At 46.3% G+C, this 26435-nt stretch overlaps 1 protein-coding gene across 3 annotated transcripts in view; it reads right to left on the bottom strand.

Moving 5' to 3' along the window:
• PSME4 (proteasome activator subunit 4) overlaps nucleotides 1–26435 on the bottom strand; it is a 3386216-nt gene that overhangs the window by 2561087 nt on the left and 798694 nt on the right. For all 3 annotated transcript variants that reach the window (XM_069608231.1, XM_069608232.1, XM_069608230.1), the window contains one exon: nucleotides 1181–1367. In XM_069608231.1, coding sequence (XP_069464332.1) covers nucleotides 1181–1367 — 187 coding nt within the window. The remainder of the gene's footprint in view (nucleotides 1–1180; nucleotides 1368–26435) is intronic.

Below are 26435 nucleotides of genomic sequence, written 5' to 3' on the forward strand. Positions count from 1 at the left end.
CCTGACGTTACACATCATGAACTTCGGCAGCTCTGGAAGACCGAAACCCTGTGTCAAAATGTCCAGGTACTCTGCACTGACGCTCCATGTTCAGACTCCCTGTTCCTTCTTCTCGTTTTGCTGTCTGTTCCTCTGTACTTTGCCTAGTTCCGTATCCTGCGTCTTCATCCTCATTCTGACCACTTGCCACTCTTTGCTGTTCTTCATGAACTCGGCATTGAAAAGAAACCATTGTCTCACTTGGAAAGATTCTCCCAGCTACACTTCAGCTTCTGTCCTGCCTTACAAGTGCCCCCCCATCCCCCAACAGGGTTTCCCTTGTACCTTGGGAGGTCTGTACCCGGGGAGGCAGACCAGCCACTCTGTGCAAGAAGATGGTGGAAGGCTGGCCTTCACAAGAAATAGGCCTCATTTATTCAAGCTATGCCAGCAACATAGGCGTGTGGCAAGTCCACATGAGTGTCCAATACTTTGCAATAAATCTGCCAATTGTGCGATAACTTCATCCAAAACACGTCTGTTGATTTTTCAGAATAGGCATACATCAACACTGTCGTCCTTGACAGCACCTCTACTATTGGCCAGTAACAGAGATAAATCAATTATGTTATTGTGACCAAAAACCTTGGCCTGAAATACAATAAAGTCAAAAATCCTGTCTTTTGGTAGAAAGGTTGTTTCTTCAAGGGGCACTCAAAGCATAAAGTACCTAAATGATGTACATTAGTCTGGGTAACTTTGCGTCCTTACTGAAAAATCATCCAACTTGGAAACCAAAGTTAATTAAAATCCGGACTTTGGCTATTTTGTTAATAAATAGTTTAATAATATTTAACAGCAAATTTGGAGCTACAGTACTAAGCGATTCCCAAAAGATTACAAGACTAACTGGATTCATTTTGCGTTGCACGATTCACAGATACATCTGAGAAATTGTAAGAGTGCCTAAATAATAGTGAAGGTTAAAAGCTGTAAACCCAGCTTGGTGGTTTGGATATTAACACCAATGTAGGAAATATGGTTTAAATTGAATTTGTGCAAAAGTTATGCTAGAGGGATGATGTGGGGTAAATCAAAAAGATCAAAACGCTGCTGCTACATTTAGTTGAAAAATAGAATATGTCCACATTAATATTTGCATGTGTTTTTGTATTATTTATCGTAGAAGTTTCATACTCACCATGCATTTGCTAAAATCGTTTGGATCTACACCAGGTAATGCCCTCATTAACAGAGGAAGCATGTGCGTTGGACCTTCAGGAAACCATCTGCCGCCTGAAACGAGGCTACGAGCAACTCCAATTACACAGCTCAATGTTGCTGTCAGCTGGTGAGGTTCCGTTAATGTCTCAAGTGCTGGATAGGTCCTGCATTTTTTTATTAGATTAGAAAAGAGATAAAGATCAGCTTTTACATTAAATAACATTCTATAGTTTTAATGATGTCCCAACACTTTTTGAAAAACAGAACCTTCACATATTTGGGCCTAATCAAATGTTGGTACAATGCTGTGTTTTCAGACTAGCTAAATACTGCTTGAAAGAAATGGATCATAGTTAAGCCTAAGTAAAAGGCAGTTTCCACCTTACAGTAAGCATTAAGGTCATTTGGACTGGGAAGATGTACAAAAAGGCACATGCACTTCTAAATTTAAAAACACAACAAAAAAAAACACACTAACCTGTGCTGTCAAACAAACTATTTGGGTCATTTAACAGGAGTCCTACAGGCAGCAAATGTGAAATCTCAGGACACCTGCAACCTTAAATGAATCAATAGAAAACATACATGCCACTCGCTATGCATTCCCCATCCACAGAATATGTGAAATGTCACTTGCCGACAAGAACAGTTCCAAAAGCTTCCAGAATTTCACCACACTGGACAGAGTTTATTTTTTCTTCCATAAATGGGGTAGACTATATAATCCCCAAGATATAATTGCCTATATAGATGGAGAGTAACTTATTTTTACAATGTCAGCCTAATGTTTTATATGAATATAGTTTATCAGTGTACATTTTTATGAAGAGGTGACTTTCATGGGTCCAAGTCTTTTACCATATGTGTTACTAGGTATTAGCCAGGTCTCTAGTTTTGTAAGTCGCTCCCCCCATTAAAGAAAGCTTTGATAGGTCTTCAACCAAATCCTCTATGTGAAGTTCCTTAGTACCTTTACAAATTGAGAATTACTGCTTTGCCCACTCCCATGCCTGCTTTATCCAACATTTGTTGTAATTGGTAAATATCAGTTCAGAAGTGGGAGGCAGATTCAAATTGCAGTATAATTCCATTCGTTCCATAATTGCCTACCAGTAGTGAATCACTTTATATCCTCTTATCACCAGACAAGAGAATGTGCCTTACTCCTTGCCACACTTCCAGCAGGTATTTTGGACCATCCATCATCACTTATTCATGTTAATCGGAGCAGCAAAGGTGAAAGAGTAGTTTTGATTAAATTAAAATCCATGGAAATGATTTTTGATCATATCCAGCATGCCTCAGTACAGGTTATGTCAAAAGCTGTGAAGATGAGAACATTTCCCAGCGATATAAGTGGCCCAGCAAGGCACAAGCATCTAAAGAAGGCTACTGCTCCCTCCCACATTGCACACCCAGAGCTATGAAGCTCATGGGTGCCTGAGGGGCTGCCACTGTAACTATGCTTCAAATGTAGCCACAGCAGATGGCCCCCAAGAAAACACACTTCTCTTCTCAGGGGAGACACTTCACAAGGATAATTGAGCAGCGATGAATGACTCCAGAAAGGTTGTTATGGAATGTAACAATGCATAGTCCCTGACACTTCTAAGCATCGCTGCTGCAAGCTTCCCACGATAATCTACCCCAAGCAAACACACGGCGAGCTGGGGCCTGGAAGCTGCAGATCAATACCACTGGACACACAAGCTATAAGCAGTGTCTGCATTAAGCGGTGCGGGGGGTGGTCTCTGTCGCCTGCTCCATGAAGCTGAGTTCTGGGGATCGGCTACACGGTCTGAGGGAAGGCGACAAAGATCTCAGTGTGCTCTGTGGCAGTGAGTTGTGCTCAACAGTTAATAACAGCATGGGCGATCAAGCCCTGTCTATCACCCAAGTTAAAGTTGATAACTACTGGGTGGGTTTTAGGGCATGACCGCCGAAGATATTGTGTGTGCAAGAAGCTAAGTTACCAGAAAAGAAAGGAGAATACTTGTTGCAGTTAGAGAGTTGTTGCTGTTCACTTAACTTGCCTTGTTTAAAAATCACAAATCACCTTGTTAAAAAGAAAATGTCTGAACCTTGTCACATCATGGATGAGGGAAAGGCAAGTTTTATATAAATGGGGTTTGCTATGTAGACTAATATTTGAAATCAATGGAAATAAATAAAATATCGCTGAGGGGAAGAGACAACAGCACTACTGGCCACTGGGGATTAAAGCACTATGACAGGCAAGAAAAAAATGACAGAATGGTATGAATGAAAAGTCAAGAAAAAAGGGCAAACCAAAGGGTCCTCTGATCAAGGGAAAAGACCAGATGGACAATGTCCGTCCACGAAACCGCAGCCGTCCTAGGGACATGCTTGCATCCTAATCACTGGAAATCAAAAGCGCCTGGTGTGGGTCTTTGGATGGATTGTAGACCAGTTTATCCGGGAACTCATGTCACCACCTTTACAAACGGAACAGAGAACCAAGGTGGGCTTACTATGCTAACATCTCAAGTGACTAGGGAAGGGGCAGCGGTGTAGGGATATTGCGCTTGTCAATAGAGGCTCACTGAAAAATTGGGGGGCAGTTGGAGTAGGGTGAGGGGGGGTTCTAAAATCTGTTCTGTGGTTAAGCATTCTTAATATAGTAGGCATTCAAGGCATAATATTTTTTTTAAATCCCAGATGTCTTAGCATTTAAATATTTTAGGTTTATATGCACAATTTACTTCACCACTAATATGACACTGATCAATCAGCTATTTCCATTTTTACCCAGAAATATCATCCTTGTCAAAATTAACACCCCTTCCCTAGTGAAAGGGTTTTCTGCAGACCCAATGGCTGAATTACACTTAGGGTAATGGAACGTCCAGGGTCTCAACTCACCGGTAAAGTGTAAACCACTAATCTGACGACTGAGGCACCTAAAGTGGGGAATTAGATTTCTCCAAGAAACACACTTGCTAGCTCAAAATGAGTAACTGTTGAGGAATACAGATTACCCACAGGACTTCTCAGCTTGCTGTGAAAAGAAGACAAAGGGAGTAGCAATACTTATGTCAAGATATCCAATTCAAATTAAAAGATAAATAGACAGACCAAGAAGGTAGATAACTGGCTATAAAAGGATAGTTATCTGGGTCTCTGGTTACCCTTATGTCAATATATGGTCCAAATGATAATGAAGGCAGGTTTCTACTATACTTAATCCCAATAATACACTTGTTTGGCAAAGAAGAATTGATTGTATGGGGCAACTTCAACTGTGTGGTGGACCAGACTTCCCTCGCAGTCAGATTTTAAGGAAAGCAATAGCCAAGTTATTGAGGTATCTAGGGCTAACAGACTTGGCGATTCTACTATGAAGACGAGAGAGATAAGTACTACTTGCCAGTACATAGGCACTAATCAAGATTAGACATGCCTGATGAATCTAGAGAATTTGTCCCTTATCCCCAAAGGGGAGCCACCCCCACTGAGAGTAGGGAGGTAATCTCAATACACAAGACCCTCCATAGAGGTTTGGGCAAGCAGGATTGTTAGGGAGAATTCTCTGTAAAGGGTAATTTCCCAAACCTAGTGAGTCCCCCAGCAGCTTTGCTGGATTTTTGGGGTTTATTTTTTTCTCCTGCTAAGAGTGACACTCTTTTTCCTCCCACTCTTAGACATGATTTGAGGTGTTCCTTTGACTTTGTATGTGTTCTATGGGCTATGGGGTCCTTTGCCCCATAGGTTTTCATGTGTTTTTGATATGTGGGTTACACAGCACCCTCCGTGCAGTAACCCAGGGGTGTCGTAGCGACCCCCAAGACATAGACTCCATACCTTGGGACTGACTACTGTCTCCCAGGGCATGTAAAGTCACCATTGGCTTTACTAGTCTTAAATTGTGAACAGAAACAGTACAAATCATCATATTGTGGACGTACTGGTCGGGGCAATTCGATTGTCCCGGGGTCTGTTGTTCGAGTGGGCACTGTCCAGTCCCCCCGACCGGAGTTTTGGCTGGTGGCAGTGGATACTACTTTTTATATTTGACCGCGAATATATTCCTATGGGATTTTCCCATTGTTCGAGGCTACTACTTTTTAATATAGCCTCGAACATACCGCTGGTTTATTAAATTAATATAAATTCACCGGTTGGTATTTTTTGCCGAAACTTGGTTCCAAAATGGCGTTTGTGTTCGCTTCTGAGACTCCAACCCAAGTCGAGCCCTTTGTTCCACTTTTTGGCAGGCTTCTCCACAGAAGCCTCCCAAAAGTGGTGCCACTCTGTCTGGGTACCACAGAGTGTGGGAGGGGGTTTAGGCACCCTGGACTGAGTTGCCTCGGCAACTCAAGTCGCACTCTTGTGTGATTGGCCCAAGTGGTGAGCTGCCCGGCTCACCACTTAGCATGTTTGAGTGACAGCTAGGCTGAATGAATGGGGTTTTTCTGCATAAAAGCAGGGCTTTGGGGACTGGGACTTCAGAAGACGCCCCAGGACCTAAAGAATCCGAGGAGGGAGAAGCCGAGCCGACCTGCAACGACGACACCACCGGTGGAGCCCTGCTGAGCCGTCTCACCACTTTTCCCGACGACAGAGGAGATCTCCAGCCCGGAGAGTCTTCTTCCTTTGACTGGTGGGGATAACCAGTTTGCCCGTCTTTTCGCCTTCCTGGACCATCCCGTGGCCGCCTTGCCCGTGCCAAGCACCCTGGCAACCATAATACCACGGTTTACCACTACCGCGAAGAAAAGGGTGGTACCTTGTAACCAGGAAACTCTGCGGCTGGTTTCTTCCCTGGCAGTGCAACGACCTTCAGCTTTCCTCCACGTCAAGACCTCCTCTTCCTCTGGACAAAACACCGACTGGCACCCGCTGCCAGGAACAACTGCCCCCGCTGGAGCGTTCTTCCCATTTTCAGGTCCTGTGTCCCGCCTGGCTTCCCTTGCGACAGATCGTTCGGGGTGACAGTAAATCCTCGACTTTCTAACCTGGGCTAGCCTGGGGCCTGTTAACTAACTTTTCCTGACTTGATCTCAATCTTTTGTGAACTATCTACAAAGACTCTTTGGGCATAACCCCACTGTGTGATCCTGGACACATTTCGCTTGCTCTCTCTAAGAGTGGGCCTGGCATTTGAACTTCCTTGCTCTCCAGTAGACTTTGCCTAACCTGCCTCACTGTGGTTCTTTGAAAAGTATTGAAATTGTGTGCTTTCATAACTCTGCCTTTTTCCCTCCCTTTTTAATAACTTATTAGAGTGCCATCTTATGTTAAGCGCTCACCTCTGTCTGAAAATAAGTGGTGTTTCTCACTAAGACTTGTCTAATAAGTAATTAGGGTTGTATATATATATATACATATAATAGTGACTGTGTTGAATTTACTTACCTCTGTGTGCTAGTGTAATTTACAAGTGTGTCTTTAAATAAATAATTATATACTTTTACACCAAAGCTCTGGTCAGTGTTTGCTTGTGCTACTTTATCCCTGTACCTATTGTGTATACTCTATATACTGCCTAACTCATCTTGAGAGAAGTCTGACTGCTCAGCCACAGCTACCAGGTAAATCTGGGTGGTACAGACTGCTACCAATTAAGTTTACTGCCAACCACCTGTAGTCCTAAATCTTTTGCAGTGGTCCCTAAGGGAACTGCACAGGTTTCTGCCTAACAAGGATCTCGTTGGGAGTGACCCCTCTTAGGCGACAAGGACTCCCAAACTTTATTAAGATCTTTCCCAACATCATGTGTTCTCTGCCTACATGGGCGCCCAAGAGGTTGTCAAAGTAGTAAAACCTTTTATTCTGTCAAATGTTAATGCCGACTCCAACTTAACTCTGAAAACATGTCAATGGAACATTGTATCTCATTCCAGAGACCCCTATCAAGAACCGTTTATCCTCACCTGGAGAAGTAGAGACTCTGACGTAGTGTCAATTGGTTAGGGAGGAGACGTGCAAAGCTAACATTGCTGCTTTTGTGCTAAGCAAGAGCAACCTCGAGGCGGGACCACAAAGAATATGTGGTCAAAACCTCAGAAAATAATGGATTCTCTATTGTGGACTTCAATATTGATACAAAAGTCCTCTTAAGCATATTCTGCTAACAGGCCTTTAGTATGTGACAGCCAATAGCACTGGTCCCCAACCTTTTGTGGGCAACTTTGGCATAGCAAACAAATTAATCCATACTTTGACATAGCATTGAGTTTGTGGTAAAATGATTACAGCACAAATAAAAACTGCAATACCTTTATTACAAATGAAAAATGTAAATATGCAGTAATTAACAATCAGATAGATCAGGAAAAATTTTAGTTCAGGGATTCTGAAATGCCTGTAACTTCATTTAACAGTTAATGTTTACAAGGAATATTCAGATAATGAAGAGGAAACCAGTCATAAATAGGCCCATGGAAGAAGTCAAATTGTTCAATTGTGTAGCAGGACCTAAACATTACAGCAGGATTTGGGGTCTCCCCATAGATAAATGTTAGCGCATTTAGCAGCAAATGGTATTTAAGGCTGTTTCGACAGTTACTCTGGTCACAAGTTGGGCCATTTAAAACAAACTTTATATGTGTATTTAAAACACCAGGGGTTTTCAGGACCCTGAATAACAAATGGTGCATCTTTAAGCACACAGTCTACATTTTATTTTTTATATATTTTATTGGTTAAATGGCAATAACCTTTAACAATACACAAGACCAATTTAATAACAATCTAGCAAAAGAGAAAGAAAAAAGACAAAGAAAAGGAACAATGTAAGAAGAAAACAGCCGAGAAAAGATAATGACAGGTTCAAAAAAGTACTACACAACTAAAGTAGATTGTTCAGCCCATATCCTCAAGCAGTTAAAACAGTGTTCCATTAGCACACACAATCTCAGAAATTCAAAAACTTTACAAAGTTCACTGCCGCTATCACAATGGTGCGACCACCAAGGCATACTTCCCACACATTCTCAATACCTGTACCCTGAAAGCAGTCTACATGGTTCTTGAAGGCCTGAGTCTGTTTTCCTGACAACGATACACACCCAGTCAGCAGATGTTTTAATATTTCCCTCTGTGTCCTTACTTTGCAGAATCTACAGTTTAAGTGGCTCAGTGTTCAAGGCCATAGCGTAATAGAATTTCGTTGGTGTGCAAGATATTCCATCGGAATCTTAAAAGCGGATTCTGCACAACCTTACTGGGAGAAATCCTCAGAAATTAGGCCAAAGTGGCCCTGTCGCTTATGATCTCTGTGTAGATGTGCCATCGAGGGGTAGCCATGAAAAGCCTTGGTTGTGAGATTCCAATCCCAATTGAACAATATTCTCTTAACTACAGGGATTTCCAACCAGCTCTTGAAGGGAACTATCCGTCCCAGGCGCTGCAGGTGAGTTGAACTTTCTCCGACCCCCGGAACCTCGTTTTTGGCCATTTCCACATGTTTTTAGGCCCCCCGATTCCCCGCTTTCCCAGCTCCCTCATCCTGCCTCCCGGCCCTCCCCCAACCCTGATAGGCCAAATCCATCCAGATTGCCGGTGTAGTCTCAGGCAACACCACCTGTGCACCTCTTAGCTCCCAGGTGCTGCAGGTGCGTTGACCCTTGCCCCAACCCCCTGAGCCTCGTTTTTGGCCTTTTCCACGTTTTTAGGGCCCCCCAGAACCCTGCATGCAGCCTCGTCCGTGCGCTTCCCACGCTCCCTCTTCCCGCCTCCCGGCCCTCCCCCCACTGCTCTTTACTGACCATCCTAGGGCAGCTCTCTGCCCAGCAGCCCCTGCGGCTAAGGGCCCCAAGGCAAAGGGTGCTGCCAACAGAGGCGGCTCCAAGGTCTGTTTCAGCAGGGGAAGCCAGTGAAGCCAGCGACCAGCCGTCAACCAGCAGCAACCACCAAAAATAAGTGTTGCGTGGGGAGTAGAGCAATAACTACTCCAGAAAGCCTGCCACTATACAGTACCCTCACTCGCAATACAGATTGTCAGATGAATGTCACCTGCATCACTCTCTTATGGAACACACAACACTGGCAATCGCCCATTACAACTCTACTCTCAAGCACAGGTATATCAAACCCTCTGTGTCTGCTATAAACTAAACTTACTATACCATATCCTGAAACCTGCTGCATTGTGAAACTTGGCCCTTCCCTCCCACTACACATGACTCTCAATCTAGTCGTAACCTCTGCCTCTATTTATGGTTAATACACCACTTTCTCTGCGTCGCACCCAACAAAAGTATAAACTTTAGCAAGTGCTACAATGAGATAGAATTGTGAACATTAGCCTGCGCCGGACAGAGACAGAATTGTGAAGGATTGCAAGTACCACATTTGGTTTGAATTGTGAACATTAGCCTGCATTGCATCTAGATGGGTTTGTGAATTCAAAAACTTTACAAAGTTCACTGCCGCTATCACAATGGTGCGACCACCAAGCAAATGCCACACTTAGATTGAATTGTGAACTTTAGCCTGCGCCGGAGCCAGACAGAATTGTGAAGGATGGCAAGTATCACATTTAGTTAGAAGAGTGTACATCAGCCTGCGTCGCATCTATATAAGATTGCAAATGTTGCAAGTGGCTCACTTAGATAGAATTGTGTATATTGGCCTACGTCGCATCTAGATAGGATTGTGAATTTAAGCAATTGCCACACATAGAATTGTGAATGTTAGCAAGTGCCACACGTAGAACTGTAAATGTTACCAAGTGCTGCATTTGGACAGAATTATGAACATTAGCCTGCGTCTCATCTAGATAGGATTGTGAGCGCTAGCAAGTGTCACACTTAGAACTGTGAATATTAGCACATGCCACACTTAGATAGAAATGTGAACATTATCCTGGACCGGACCCAGACAGAAGTTAAAGGATAGCAAATACCACTTCAGTTAGAATTGTGCACATTATCCTGCGTCGCATCTAGATAGGACTGCACATTTTAGCAAGTGCCACACTCAGATAGAACTGCAAATGTTAGCAAGTGTCACACTCCGATAGATATATGAACGTTACCCTGCATTGCATCTAGACAGGTCTGTAAATGTCGGCCAGTGCCACATCTAGATAAAATAGCCAATATTAGTCATTGCCACATTTAGATAGAAATATGAAAGCTAGCTTGCTTTGAACCGAAACAGGATGTTGAAGGTGGCCCAGTGCTACATTTGGATATAATTGTGAATATTGCTGTGCGTTCTATATAGACAGGATTGTGAATATTAGCCAGTGTCAGATCTAGATTGAAATGCAGAGATCTTCACGAGCCACATCCAGAAAGAACGTCGAAATTCAACATACATCACTAATAGATAGTGAGGCATATAACCAACCCACTAACAATTTCACCCCTGTGCATACACCTCTCAAACTAAGCGAACAAAACCATAACCATAAAGCACAGAAAACCGCACAAACTTCACTACACCGCAACAACAAAACAAACCACACATAGCCTCACACAACAGCACATGATGGCTACCAACCGGTAAGCACCCCCAAGCTCAGCAAACGGTGTTAACCGAACTGAAGCTGCCAACAACACATCACTGCTCTCTTGCACTTATCCCGCTCGTTACCACTAACTCACCCCCACATCCCATTCCCTTTCAGATCCGCCAGAGGACCACTCAGGTGGTGATAGTGCGCTGTACAAATATCCTTTAACATTAACAGTATCTAATAGGAGCTGAATACAATAATCTGCCCAATCTGTCAGGATCTTTGACCCCTTCGTCTGCAGGACCAGTTTAAGATCAGGATACAAAGAGTCACCTTCCATGGCATAGATCTTCCTGTACTGTATCAGGTACTTCCATTGGGCTCTTGCCAGTAATGAGGTCAAGCCCAATTCATACCAGGCACAACAGAGGGAAAAGGGGGTGGTAGTCGGAAAACACCCCTCCACATCCAGCCCTCAAGGGCTGCGAGATGACCAAGAACAGGTTGTTCATAAATCTCAATCCCATACAGGATTATCGGGCCAATTTTTAATTTGTAAAAGCAGATGAAAGGTTACGACTGAAAACTTCCCAAAATTCAAGTCTATACAGTCCTGTGGTTGGTTTGAAGCCATTTCTTAGTGGTTAAGCCCAATTTGTTTGAATTCATCAGGAAGCCCAGATATCGAAGGGCGTCCACCTCCTGCACCCTCGCCCCTCTAATGTGCCAATGAAAGGTCGATCTTTCCCTTATGTTAGACAAATGAATCACTTTGGTATTAGAAGGGTTGATAGTCATTGCATGAGCCTCCACAAAGTCAAGAAAACCATTCAATAGGTGTTACAAGCCAATTGGTGTATTGTCGAATATTAAGAAACCATCGGCATGTGCCAGCCATAAAGGGCGTAAATGGTGTTATTTGTGGGTGGCCTTTGCCCTAGGTTGTAAATATGAAGTAATGTCGGCCATGTATAAGTTGTAAAGACACAGGGCTAAAATGCACCCTTGCTCTCTAGCCGTTCTAATTGGCCTCAACAGTTTGCCTTGTTGATCTAAGCATACCTGAACAGTGGAGTTTTCATGCAAGCCTACCAATAATCTCAACAGACCCTCGGGAATACCCCACAACTGCATTTATGCCAGAGGAGGGAATGATCCACTGCATCAAAGGCAGCCGTCTACGTACACAGGATTGCTGCCTTTTGACCATGCTGAATGTTGAATGCATTTAAGGATTACAACGTTGACGGAGGTTGCCATCCCCCGGCGGAATCCTGTTTGCCACTTGCGAAGGATCCCTGTATTCGTGGCCCACTTCTCCAAGTGCCCAAGCAAAACTGAGGCAAATACTTTGGAGTCAAAATCCATCAATGTTATAGGGCGGTAGTTACAGGGGGATGGCCCTTTTGGTATATTGGGATGACATGAGCTTGGCTCCAGGTCGGAGGGAATCTTTCCCTCTTTATTATATCCAAAATCAGTGCTGCGAGTACCTCTGACCAAAGCCTTGAGTTGGACTTAGGGAGGAAGTTAGACAACCAATTAGGCCCCGGGGCATGGGAAGAACTCAGGCCTTGTATGACTTTCTGGACGACTTCAGAGTTAATTTCCATCTCCCCTGACTTTATTGAGGGAGGTTTACCCATACTAATATTTGCCTGGGAGGGTTTCACCAGAGCATAAGGGGCCTCAAAGTGGGAGACTCAGCCCGCTTCTCCCACTGCGTTAGTCTCCCCAGTTGCATGCCTGTCTGCCCATTAATTAAGGCCCAGAATGATTTGGAGTTTTTATTAATAAGCCCGGTCAGCATGGATCCCGCATCTAGTTGTAAAGTTTCTGCTTTCGATGCTTGCAACAAATTACTATACTCCCGTCAGGCTTTCTTTTTCCCAAGCTGATCTTCTCAATGTATGTAGTTTCAGAAACACGCTTTATCGCCCGGACAAGAGTTCTACGTTTTTTCCTCCAAGCGACAAGCTCAGTATTATAAGCATGTCTGTGGATGTTAGGGGCTGTGCTCGACTTTGCCATGCTTGGGATGGCAATCCTAATGGCCTCTCTTATGAAACATTCACAATTATCGGAAGCAAGAAGCTCTGATCTGCCCTTTGTCGATCTAACTGCCAGACGATGTGCGATGAACACGCTCACAGTCTTGGTCCGATTTCTGGTCCACACAATGCGGTTACCCTGTGAGTTCAGGGCTAATGACTCCCTGGATGTCCCTCATTCTACAGGGTTAACAAGCCATGGCAATACATCAAAATGTGCTGTTAGTAGGGCGTATTCACTCAGTCTCGTTCCTTCCACCGCAAATTGGCTACACACATTGTGCAGCCCCTTGTCTGCATACGCGTAATCTAATATAGAGGTTGTGGCGCCATTGGTCCAAGTGGGACGCAGAAGAATATCCCCCCCTGACTGTACCGTTCGAAACCATCAGCACCAGGCTTGAGAAACCTCTAACCCACATCTGGCCATGTTTTAATTTGGGCTCAGACGGGGTAGCGTAAGCCCCCAAGCGGATTCCTCCCTGTCCATTCAGACAATCCGAGTTTAAGTCCCTCCTACCCCCACAAGAACATAGCCCTTGGGCTCTCGGTCATACCAATCTAATACAAAGGTGGTTATAAATTTTAGTGCCTCATTCAGACACATGCCGTGGTGCCAGTAAATGTTCAAAATAATGTTGTTAACTTCGTCCTTCCGACCGATTGTAAAATGAGTGGCCATTGTTCCAAAGAGAATGGTCGAGTTGTGGACCACCATTAAGTTCGGGTCAGATTTCATTGCAGTCAATCAGCCTCCATGGGGACACCCGCTGTTGTCTTGGCGTGCTGTCTGGAATAGGATAAAGTAGCCATCAAAAGAGGGTAAGGTCTTTAACCAGGTTTCCTGAAGAATAATAAATGTATATTGCCTGAAGATTAGAGCAAAATCATTATTGTTAAACAAAAGGGTGTTGCCCCTGGTGTTCAAGGAAATAAGCAACAGACAATTGTTCTCGGAGGGAAGCACAAATGGTCTCGCTCTAACAATCTAGTTTGGGGCCATACCCTGAAGCCACGAGCAGTCTTGACTTTCTTCAGAAGCAAGGATCTTCCTCTTCAGTGTAGAAACCTGTTCCTCCATTGATGCTCCCATTCCGACTAAAAAATGTATCGCTTTGGGAAGTCAACCTCTTATTCAGGACACGGCTGTTCTGTTCAGTGCAGGGGGTTAAATCAAACCCCATTCGGCGAAGTGAATCTTTTTCTTGTAGCAGAATGTCCATCACTATCTTTGAATTCAGGGATATGTGAGAAATCTGAAGGTGTCTCACCCACTAGTCCCTGGGGATCTGTCATCCAGGTGGTCAGGACAAGGTCATTGCTACTGGATCTAGTTCCTGGGGGTGGACCAGTATGGGAGGATCAACTGGATGGGGAGTGGAAGTGGGACACCGAAGTGTGAGACAGGGTATCCCCTTCCTTATGACACCTTTTCCCTATCCTACTAGGTAGAAAACTTAGACACTCAACCCCCAAACCCCTTTCTCAACACAAACACTTTCTCACGGGCAGTTCATTGTGAGCGACTACAGACTAACACCGGAGCTGTATAGCTGACGTGTCCCAACACAAGGGTCAGGCAGAGTCAGGAATTACTGATAATTACACACACCCACCTTCCATCATACTTCCCCAGAGATAAAAGGCAGAGCACGAAAGCACAGCAAGTCTAAACGCACGAGGAACCAGCTATTCGGGGGTGGCAGTTTAAACAGAGGAGAAAGGCTGCGAGACCAGAGAAGACAACAAGGAGGGAGTTAACCTTCTACTTTTCATGAAAGGATTGTGACTTTTAACGAGCCTCAAGGAAAAACATCATAAGACCAGGAATTCCAGCTGATGAGCGGTATAGCGTGTGTCAAAGGTACACAGGGCCCTCCCGCATTGATTGCTAAGGCGGGGAGAAGCGATTACCACTGTGGTACTGTCCTTGACTCTGACAGTAAAAGCAACGCCAACGAGTTCAGCAAAGCAGGTGAGTCGGGAGAAACTGAGACCAGACTGTTATGCTCAAGATTGAACTTTAAGAAAACCCAGTACCAGATACAGAGTGGTCCGCCGCCGCGTGGGTGCTCACTCGAAGGTCTCCATTTGGTACTCCCCTCCACCATCCCCAGAGCATGTGAATATTGAATGGCGAAATTTAAGTGGTCCTGCAGCGGGTTAAGTTCAATTCTGTGCACATTCAAAAGAATGATTGCCTACGAACTGAAATTGGTCTGAACCTGGAAGAGGAGGACTAATTGGTTGAAAAAGGGATCCGAGCCCAGGGGTTCATGGGTGAACAGTAAAGCACACCCACGAAGATATTATTGTGCACAACGTGAACCCGACTGAGGGATGCCTGCAAATGAAAGTTGGCCTGAACCCAACCGAGGGAGGCTAATTGTGCAAGAATTATCTGAGCCTAGCTGAGGGAGATCCTAGGCGACGAGTAAAGTGCCCGACATGAAGGTTCTATTTTAAAGGGCAATTTTTGTTGTTTTGGTGCATCAGGCCCTGTGAAGCAAGAGGCTTTGTATGAAAAACTTAGGCCCAGACGGCCCGGATGATGGTAAAAGAAACTGAGCTCCTGACGAAGAAGCCCATGAGTGTGCTGTGCTGGAGTGACCGGCCTTATCCCGTGCTAAAAACGTGGGGAAGGGAGGCCAACGCCCTAAACATCATGACTTACTTTGTAAGCACTTCTTTCTTTTTGTGAACCTTATCCCACACACTTTGTGTTATATAGAGTAAGGTTTGGCAATAGGTTTTTGTTAGTATAGGCCATCGTTATTTTGACGACATGACCAGGACAGTGTTTTCTTTTGTTTGATGGGTGTAGCTTGCGCCGATCTTAGATTTAGATAGGCGTTTTCCACAATAACCACCCTTGAACTGTGATCACTTGTGTCTGTCCTACTTTGATACCATGCCTTCCTTACATGTGGTGTCAGGAGGTCAGGAGTGGGATGTGACTGGGATTCCAGCCCCTGAGTTGCCACGAAAGAATCGATAGGTTTTGATATCTGTAGCAGTAGAGAGGCTATTCCCCCACCCCCCCGGGAAAAGAGGAATGATTTCTCCAGATTGGGTTTCAATACCACCGCCGGGGTGTTACATAAGGTTGGCCGCAAAATCTGGCCCATCTAGGAAGTTTGGTATAGACGTTCTAGCGGGCGTCATCAATCCCGACATGGGGGAGACAAACGTTCTCTTACAGAATCATGGTGAAAGCCCATTTGAAGTACATCATGGGGACCAAATTGCTTAAGGAATTCTGGAAAAGGCTCCATTTCCTCATTTTAAAGAAAGTGAACCAGACAAAACAGAGGTACATTAGGCTTTGGGGAAGCTGATAAACCTTCAAATATCGGTAGAAAGAAAGGGAGAAGATCCTTCCATATATCCAAACCAAGCCTTCGCCCAGCGAAACGATCCAGCTATCGCTGAAGCTTTTTTACAAGCTATTCCAGAAGAAAAAGGTTTAGAGAAGGGGAGCCCTTTTTTTCTTCCTGAAGCAGGGGTATGCCCAGACGTGGGTCCCGTCCCTGCTGGGCCTAGAGACCCAAGCTATTCCTCACTGAAGACGCCCAACAAGGCTGAAACATGTCTGGGGATGCTTGTGGTCTCGTGCAGAAGGGATGTGACCTTGCAGTTCGGGCTGGACTCCCCCTTTGGGGGTGGGGCCAAGCCTGATTTGATATGGTCTTCCCCTTCTGTAATGGCTTGGCAGCCGAAGAACGATGGTCTGGAGTGTTGCCCAGAGCAATGCCAGAGGTTAGGATTCATTCTAAACCTTCCAGCCATCACCTCTTGTTTTGATACAGAAAAGAAACATCTACAGAAGGCTTAGAAAAGACACAATTAGTAATCCCCAAAACCCACCAAAAGCTTGTACTAGAGATTGCACATTGTCATCTAACCGGGGGTCACTTAGGACTATCCAAAACCCAGGCACATATCAGTAGGAAGTTTAATGAAAAGGTATGCACACTGATATAAAGACCTTTATCCAGACGTGTGAAATATGTAAAAAAACCAGCCCTCATATCCCATTACCTGCCCCTCTGAATCCTCAAAGAAGTCCCTTTTTCAGGAATCGGGATGGACATCATTGGACCTCTAGAAACATCCAGACTGGGCAACAAATATGTCCTGGTGATTGTTGACTGCGCAACCAGCATCCCCAATGTGGAATACTACCACTCAGCGAATTCTCAAACACCACCTACCGTATTTCTCCAAGGTTGGCTTTCCTAAGGAAATACTGACAGATCAAGGTTCACATTTTATGTGCAAGCTCATGGCTGAAGTCAAAGAGCTACTCCATAATACCACCCTATGAACTTCTGTGTACCATCTCCAAACAGATGCTTTGGTAGAAGGATTCAATAAAACACTTAAATTGATCCTAAGAAAGTTTGTCAATAAGGACGGGAAGGACTGGGACCGAAAGATCCTCTGGGCACTATTTGCAGTAAGGAAAACCACTCGGGCCTCTACTGGATTCTCTCCTTTTTTTTCGCCCGCTTTATTTTTTAGGGGTTTTTTTTGTAACAAACAATACACCAGGTAATCCTGCTATTAGCCAACAGTAATACACTTCAGAAAGACAAACCATACCCACTTTCCCCCTAAACACCCCCGCACCACCCCTCCCTCCCCAAAACCCTTGATACACGAGGCGTGAAGTTAGAGCAAGACACAAATGATGACTCTTCAGAAAAACAACAGCTTCCTAGAAGTCCCAAATGCTGTAGCGAGATGCAGCCACTTAGAAGCCTGTCGGACACATCCACAAGCCCTCTAAAAACATAGCAACCCCAACAAAACAAAAAAAGTCACAGCTTCAAGGCTTCACAGTCTGTACTGAGCAGGACAAGGGTCCATTCCTCCAGGAAAGAAGACATAGTATCATTGCCAATGTCTGACAATTTCTCATAAGTGAAGATAACAAGCACTTTATTAAGCCATTCTGGCTTGAAGGAGGCAGAGGATCCCTTCAACTTTTGGGCCAGGGCTAGTCTCCACGCCCTCAACATTGCCCCCAACACTTTTGAGAAGGGTAAGGACTCACAGTCCAGCCTATGAGTACCCAATAAGACTTCTAGGGGCGAAGGGAGGGGCTTGCACCAAGGATATCCTTAATCCAACTAAGCAGCTCCGCCCAGAAGACCCGGATGATCGGACATTCCAACCACATATGAAACCAAGTGCCACGGTGTGAACACAACCTAGGGCATAGCAGCGACACCTTGGAAAACATCCTAGCTAGAGTGGCGGGGGGCGGTGCCAAGAGTGAAGGACCTTGAAATTATGTTCTATTGCGGCCGTATACAACCTACCCGAAAAGGTCTATTTAAAGACCAACTCGCATGTATGGTCATCAAGGCATAGCCCAATCTCTCCTCCCAGACCCGCTTAAACGACTGTCTGCCATCGAGATTAGCAGAGACCAGAACGCTGTAAATCTTGGAAATTATCCCCTTCCTAGTTTCACCATGATCCTCTCGAAGGGAAACAAAGGCCGTGTGAGGTCTGCCACCCAATTGGCCCAAGTAATAACCCCCTAAGACGCAGATACTCAAATATGGAGAGGGGTTTGTCCTTCAGCACCTCCCGCAATTGATCGTACTCAAAGTCGCCCTGACGAAAGAGCTGGCAGCCCTCTCCACCCCTGATCAGACCACGACTGCATTTCCCGGAACCCTCTGGTGCCGAGGTTGAAGGGGGGGTCCCATAGGGAAGAGAGGGGCGAAGGCCAGGAGGAGAGCCCAAACTGACGGGGGAAGGGTCTTCGAAGGAGCCCATAGAAGGTACCTGATTTTTGTCGGGTGAACCTGGACATCTTCCACATATGTCCAATACATTCTTAGATCGTCCCTTAGATGCTCTAACATCACACGCATCTGAGCTGCCTTGTAGTACAACCTAAAGTCTGGGAGGCCAAAGCCTCCATGCAATTTAGGGAGCGTCAAGGTGGAAAATTTCACTCTAGCCCTTTTGCTCTTCCAAACGAAGCGAAGAATACGAGACTGCAAACGTTCGAAAAAGGAGTAGGGAATCACACAAGGGAGAGATGGAAATAGATAGAGGAGTCGAGGGAGAACATTAATTGTAATCGTTACCTTTCTTCCAAACCACGAGAGAGTAAGAGAGGCCCATCTTGTGAGCTCACTTTGGATCTTCACCTGGAGAGGGAGGAAATTAAGCTCAAACACCTTCTCCAGATCTCTGGGGATGTTGGTGTCCAGATACCTGGAGGATTCCCGCTCGACCCTCATACCCAACACTTCTACTCTATCTCTAACTTTGCGGTCCAGTTTACCCATGGGCATTAAGCATGATTTGATAACATTGACCTTTAGCCCAGAGAAGGAGCCAAAACAGCAGATAAAATCCAGTAAGTGGGGGAGGGAAATATGGAGATTGGTCATATACGCCAAGATATCGTCCGCGAACAGGGATAACTGGAACTCACATTCCCCACAGAGCACCCCAGAGATCACACCGTCGGTCCAGACCGCTATGGCAAAGGGTTCCATTACTAAAGCATACAAGAGGGGGGAAAGAGGGCACCCTTGCCGGGTACCTCTAGAGAGTGAAAAACCTGCCGACGTACAACTGTTAACTAGTACCCTCGCGGAGGGACCGTTGTACAAGGCTGAGACCCAACCACAAAATGTGTCCCCCAGACCCATCTTCCTAAGCACCTTTCCCATATATGGCCATTCGACACGGTTGAATGCCTTTTCTGAGTCCAAAGACAAGAGATAGGCCTCTATATCATGCCTCGACACATTGTGCATAAGGTCCAGTGCTTTCCTCGCATTATCTGACCCCTGACGACCGCAAATGAAACTGACCTGATCTCCATCCACCAGCAATTAAGAAAAAAAGAAGGAATTGGCCTGAGGTTTAGCTAAAATTTTTACATCTATGTTAAGGAGGGAAATGGGCCAATAGGACTGGCAAAGAGAAGGGTCTTTCCCTTCCTTCGGTAGGACCACTATAAGTGCAGACAACATGGAAGGGGGGAGGGAACCAGTTTCCAGAGCAGAGTTAAATACCTTAGCCAGGAAGGGAGCCAACGTGGACTGGAAAGTTTTATAGAAAGTAACCGAGAACCCATCATCCCCTGGCGCAGTGCCACTCCTCAATGATGAAATAGTGTCAATTACTTCCTGGGGCGAGATAGGGAGTTCCAGTGAGTCCAAGTTCTCTGGGGAAAGCCAAGGACTGGGAAGCGAATCTAAAAAATTACCCACATCGGACCCATCTCCTGAATACTCTGACGCGTAAAGGACTTTGCTTAAACTGCTCTGCCATCAGGTCATCCTGCAAAATTTGTCCACCTGCCTGGCCGGAGATAAAGCTCACTCTTCTACTATTCCGAAGCTCCCTCAGCCTCCAAGCCAGAATCCTATCTGCCTTCTGCCCCCACTCCATATAACGCTGTTTTAGGAAGGCTAGCTTTCTCTCCGTTTGCCCCACCATCAGGACCGACAATTTTTGCCCCCTGAGCCCCTGGAGTTCCTCCCACCCGCCTGGACCCATCTGCGATCTCAACTTCCCCTCCGGCTGGATGGCTGCAATTTTTTTTTCTAAGCTTTGACTCTTCGCGACCCCTCTCTCTCCCTTCTCGAGCCCCATTTCCATCAGTAAACTTCTGATCGTGGCCTTAAACGCATCCCATGTTCCCCTAGCATCCACCTTATTATTATTTTATTATTTACCTCCCCCGTATCGTTAAGGGCAAACTATTCCTTGATAGCGACAAGAAGAGAATGCCTCAGCTCCCTATCTTGCAACAAGGAATCATTGCAAATCCACCGTGACCTGGTCGAAGCAAAGGGGGGGTTGGGGGGTTGGGGGAAGGGCCATATCACCTCCTACTACTCCTACTATTAGGGAGCCTTCTGCAAAACCTCTGATTCTTTCCCTCATCCCCTCCCAAAAAATATCCTGAGCCTCGTTAGGGGCATATACTCCTACCAGCATGAGCACCCTGCCTCTCACCTCCCCCTTAACCATAATATAACGCCCTTCCTGATGAGCCCAGTGGGCCCTGGGGACAAAGAGCATTCGGAGAAACCAAAAGGGCCACCCCCCGCTTCTTCGCTGTGTAAGATAACTTGAACACATGCTGGATGGCCCTAGACCTTAAGATCGGTTCCTTCCCCTTGACCCAATGGGTTTCTTGTAGGAAAAGAAAGTGAAGCTTAAAGCCTGGAAAATTCCCTCGCCACCAACGATCTCTTAGTAGGAGAATTAAAATCCCCGCACATTTAGGGACCCCACCGAAAGGAACTGAGGAGAATCATCCATTAGAAAAAAATCAAATCCACCACCCCCCCTCGGGAGGCCCCACAGGAGGCCACTGTGCCTGGCCCAAACCCCGCCTCTGCATGCAGAAATCAACCCAGAGAGGCCTAAAGACCCCCCTAAAAACAGAGAACCTTGACTGCCCAAAGAACCCCACCCCAACAACATGAGGAACCCACTGCCCCAAAGTCGCACCACACCTGTGCACCCCCCCAACCTCCCGCTCCCTGAGCGCCTGGAAGAGCTGCGACATGGAACTGCCGCAAAACCAGGCCACCAAGGATCGCCTCCACCGGGGTGAATTGCCCCACATAAAACCCTCCAATTATTTGAAGCCCCCCCCCAACAGAAGTAAGCCCAATAACATCTCTATCAACCCCCCAACTCCCACTCCCCTTAACTCTATATAGGCCGAACATTTGAGGCCATCAACGACCCTGTGAGAACAGCCCCACAGCCCCTCATTGCCCATAACAACCAGCCAATAAGCCCATACCCACCCCCCCTTCGAGGTCAGGTTGCAGGCTGCACCGGGGATGGTGGGGCCAATTTTCTATACTTCCTGTCGCCCCGAATACCTCGCCTCCCCAATAACTCCAGAGCTTCACGGGGGCCGCCTCCTCCTTCATTCCCAGCTTCCTTAACGGGACCCAAGGACATGGCCCCCAGCAGTTCGCTAGTTACTTTCTGAATCTCAGACTCCTTGAATAAGGAGTATTTATAGCCGTCCACCTCAAACAAGAGTGAGAACGGGTGCCCCACCTATATCACACTCCCTTTGTCTGAAGCTACCTCATCAGGGGGCCACACAATCTCCGGTGCACAAGGGTGAGCGCCGAAAGGTCCTGGTAGGTCGTTATTTTAGCACCCTCCCAGTCGATGGGGCCCTTTCTACGCGCCAGCTTCAGAATCTTTGTTTTCTCAGCATAGTAATGAAATTTAACTAGAACAGATCTCGGCCCTCCTGCGCGACCTCCCGCTATGTGGGCTCTGTCAATCGTAGGCTCGCTGGTGTTCTCTCCATCAAACAGCTTGCTTATGATTGTCTTGATTCCTCTCGCGATGTCCGCCTGGGTCTCCCCTTCCCATTCCGGGATACCCAGAAACCTGAGGTTGGAGCGACGTTCCCCATTTTCAAGTTCATCCAGCTTAAGAGCGACCTTCTCCTCCCGCCTCTCCAACTCCGCCAGGCGCATGTCAAACTGCATTTCAAAAAGATCAGCTGAGGTCTGATTGGCCTCCAGGGCCTGGACCTGGTCTTCAACAGCATCCACCTTCTTATCGAGGGAGTCTAGCCGCCTGCCAATATCTGCCCTGAAACCACGGATCTCCTCCAGCAGGGCAACCATATTTCGACTCATAGACTGAGCCTCCGCTGCCTCTGGTAGACTGACTGCATATTGGCCCTCTCTGGCGTAGGCTCAGGGGTACGCCAAAACCTCTGTAAAGACTGGACCCACTCCAGCAAAGAACCTAAAGGGCGCGGACCACCCCCGGAGTTCCGGATGCAGCCAATAAGAGAACACCAGCCAGCTGCCTCCAGAAACACCGCTGTGCCTCCCCATAGAGGAACACCTCAAAGCAGGCCGCCCACTGTCCGGTTCTTTACACTCTGATTCTATATCGAGAGAGTCACGTCTGCGGGCCCACTCCTCGAATTCCAACGGTTAGAGCCCAAACAAATCCCACATATGTAACACTCCAGGGGGCACAAGCGAAGCCGCACACTCCGCCAAGGCCAGGGACGACCAACCAGCAAGCCCGGCCCTCCCCAATCCGGCTCTCACACAGTCACAGGCCTTCACCAAGATGCACTCTGCGCAGAGGGAAGCAGCAGGCCCAACAAGCAGGCCCCTGGAGCCTCACTGCTGGTAGACCGATGTCCCCGACATTACCGCCCCGTGGTTATTGGAGACTCTGAACGCCACAACATGCAACTCCTAAGCAAATCCTAGATGTCTGGGGTCTTCTTGTGAGGTCTCCCGGCACCCACAAGCACCGGGCACACGCTCCGCCGCTGCACAATATCTTCAACTCACCGGGGGGGGGGGGTTTCCAACCTCGACTCCCGCAGGGCTGGGGGGCCCAGACTCCCAAAATCAGCACCCGGGGGAGGAGATCAGCCAAGACCCGTCAACACATCTCGGTGCCCCCTCGTGGCTCCGGATTCTCTCCTTTTACTTTACTTTATGGCAGAGAACCTAGAGATGTCTTGGACAAGTTCCAGGAGACCTGGGAAGAACAAGAAGAGGCACCCATTCCCCTCTCGCAAACCACTACTGGATTGCGGGAGCATATGAACTTGTTTGAGATGAAGTCTGTACCCATATGGAAAAAGCCCAGATCCAACAAGAATCCACTTACGACAGGAAGGTACGCTTAAGATAGTTTTTCGTAGGACAAAAAGTTTTAGTCCTCTTGCCCACCTCTGCAAACAAGTTTGTCTCTAAGTGGCATGGCCCATACGAAATATAGGAACAAACGGGAACCTGTACTTATAAGGTAGCCCAACCGGACAGGAAACAGAAGGTCCATCTATATCATGTAAATCTGTTAAAGAAGAGTGGAAGGAGAAACCGTCAGCCACCCATGCCACAATACTAGCTTGTTTGGTTCCAAAAGAAATAGATAGCTTTAAATTAATTCCTCCAGGGCTATCTATTCAACAACAATATCTAAAAGATGTAGTCAAATCGTTTCCCGATGTATTCTCAGAAAAACCAGGAAGAGTAAAAGGCACCTATCAATATATTAGAACACCCAAGGGAAAATTGGTTCATCTAAAACAGTATAGACTCCTGGAAGCCCGTAAACAGATAGTGGTTGAGAAAGTGAATAAGATGTTGAGAGCAAATATTATCGAGCGTTCTTCGAGTCCATGGTGCTCCCAACCTGACCAGTCGTGGAGGGTTTGCATAGATTTCTGTAAAGTTAATGCCATTTCCGAGCTCAATGCCTATCCCATGCCACACATTGAGGACCTAATTGATAAACTGGGAACCACCGCTTTTCTGTCCACCCTAGACTTAACAAAAGGGTACTGGCAGGTCCCAGTATATGGGCCTGTAAAGGAAGAGACAGCTTTCTCAACACCCCTAGGTCTATTTCAATTCAAAGGCCTCCCTTTTGGGTTACACAGCGCACAAGCCACTTTCCAACATCTCAGACAAAATCTTGCAGTCCTACTCAGATTTCTGTGGAGCTTATATTGACAATATCGTCATCAATATTAAAACCTGGGAGGAATAACTTTTCCATCTTTTTACTATTATGAGAGTCCTTAGAGAGGTCGGTCTAACTGCTAATCCATTCAAATGCAGACTGGCAAAGTCAGCAGTGAAATACCTTGGCTTCTTTGTAGGGAATGGTAATGTACAACCTCAACATGCAAAAGTGAAAGCAGTCTTCGATACCGCTACACCTAAAACTAAAAGAGATCTCAGAGCCTTTCTAGGGTTAATAGGGTATTACTGTTGGTTTATCCCACACTTTCTGGGCAAAACATCTAGGCTGACAGATAAACTTAAGAACACAGAACCCAAGAAAAATCATTGGACTGACGAGGATGATATGCTATAACACCTTAAAACAAACCCTGCGCCAGAACCCCATCTTAAAAAGGTAGTAGATTTCTCAAAGGAATTTGCATTGCAAATGGATGCCTCCCTTACATGGTTAGGAGCAGTCCTGTCACAGGTTTGCGATGGATTAGAATATCCCATCTTGTTTAAGAGTCGCAAACTTTTCCCACGTGAAGACAATTACCTGTGCTGGAATTAGAGGCCCTTGCCATCAAGTGGGTCACTATCCACCTTAGATACTACCTGTAATGAAGAAATGTCATGCTTGTCACGGATCATTCTCCACTAGTTTGGATTAGCCAACGAAAATACTCCAGCTCTTGTGTCATGTCCTAGACCTGCAGCCCTACTGTTTCACTGTGGAACACCAAAAAGGTAAAAGACCAGGGGAATGTAGATTCCCTTTCCCGGTTCCCCTGTGAAATAGAGGCGGCTACATCGCATGGAGGAAGGTTATGCAAGAAACCTGAAGGTGTATCACCCGCTAGTCCCCAGGGATCAGTCATCCAGGTGGCCAGAACACGGCCATCACTATTGGATTCCGTTCCTGGGGGTGGACCAGTGCAGGAGGATCACCTGGATGGAGGGGTGGGGGTCTTCGGAGAGTGGAAGTGGGACACCAAAGGGTGAGATGTGGTATCCCCTTCCTTATGACATCTTTTCCCCCCACTTTGCTCACGGACAGTTCATCGTGAGAGACAACGGACGAACACCAGAGCCATATACCGGACATGTCCCAACGCAAGCATCAGGCAATTACTGATAATTACACACACATGACTTCCATCACACTTCCCCACACGGATAAAAGGCGGAGCACGAAAGCACACTCTGAGCAAGGCCAAGCACACGAGGAACCAGCTATTCCGGGATGGCAGTTTAAACCAGGGAGAATGGCGGCGAGACCAGAGAGGGCGACAAGGAGGGAGTTACCCTCGTCTTTTTCAAGGAAAAGAAACATAAAACCAGACATTCCAACTGAGGAGCGGTGTAGCGTGTGTCAAAAGGTACACAGGGCCCTCCGGCACTGATAGCAAGGCGGAGAGAAGCAATTGTCACTGTGGTACTGTCCTTGATGCAGACAGTAAAGCAATGCAGAGTTAAGCACAGCAGGTGAATCAGGAGAAACTGATAGCAGACCGGACTGTGTTATGCTCAAGTTTGCAAGCAACAACATTGTATGAACAAAACTTGTTTGCGATTGAACTTTAAGAAAACCCAGTTAAGTACCAGATAAAGTGTGGTCCGGCGCTGCTTGGGTGTTCACAAAAAGGTCTTTGTTTGTGAATACTGAATGGCGACATCGAAGTGGTCCTGCAGTGGGTTAAGTTCAATCCTGTGCACATACGAAAGACTTTGATTGCTACAAACTGAAATTGGTCTGAGTCCAGAAGAGGGGGATCCATGAAGGAAGTGTGGTGGCAAATGTTAACCCGACTGAGGGATGCCTGCAAATTAAAGTTGGTCCGAACCTGACCGAGACAGGCTAATTGTGCAAGAAGGATCTGAGCCCGGCTGAGGGGGATCCCGGGCGACGAGTAAAGTGCCAGACTTGAAGGTTCTTTTTGAAAGGAACGTTTTGTTTTGGTGCATCAAGCCCTCTGAAGCAAGAGACATTGTACAAGAGACTTGGGCCCAGAAGGCCCTGATGTTGGTAAAAGGAACTGTGACCTTGTGCCGAAGAAGCCCATGAGTGTGCTGTGCTCGAGTGACCCACATTTTCCTGTGCTAAAACATGGGGAAGGGAGGCCACAGCTTAAACATCCTGAGTTACTTTGTTAAAACTTCTTTCTTTTTGTGAACATTATGCCACACACTTTTTGTTATATAGAGTAAGGTTTGGCAATAGTTCTCTTTTTAGTATAG

The sequence above is a fragment of the Ambystoma mexicanum genome, chromosome 4q (assembly GCF_040938575.1).
Source record: "Ambystoma mexicanum isolate Mex_15411 chromosome 4q, UKY_AmexF1_1, whole genome shotgun sequence".
In the NCBI taxonomy this organism is placed as follows: domain Eukaryota; kingdom Metazoa; phylum Chordata; class Amphibia; order Caudata; family Ambystomatidae; genus Ambystoma; species Ambystoma mexicanum.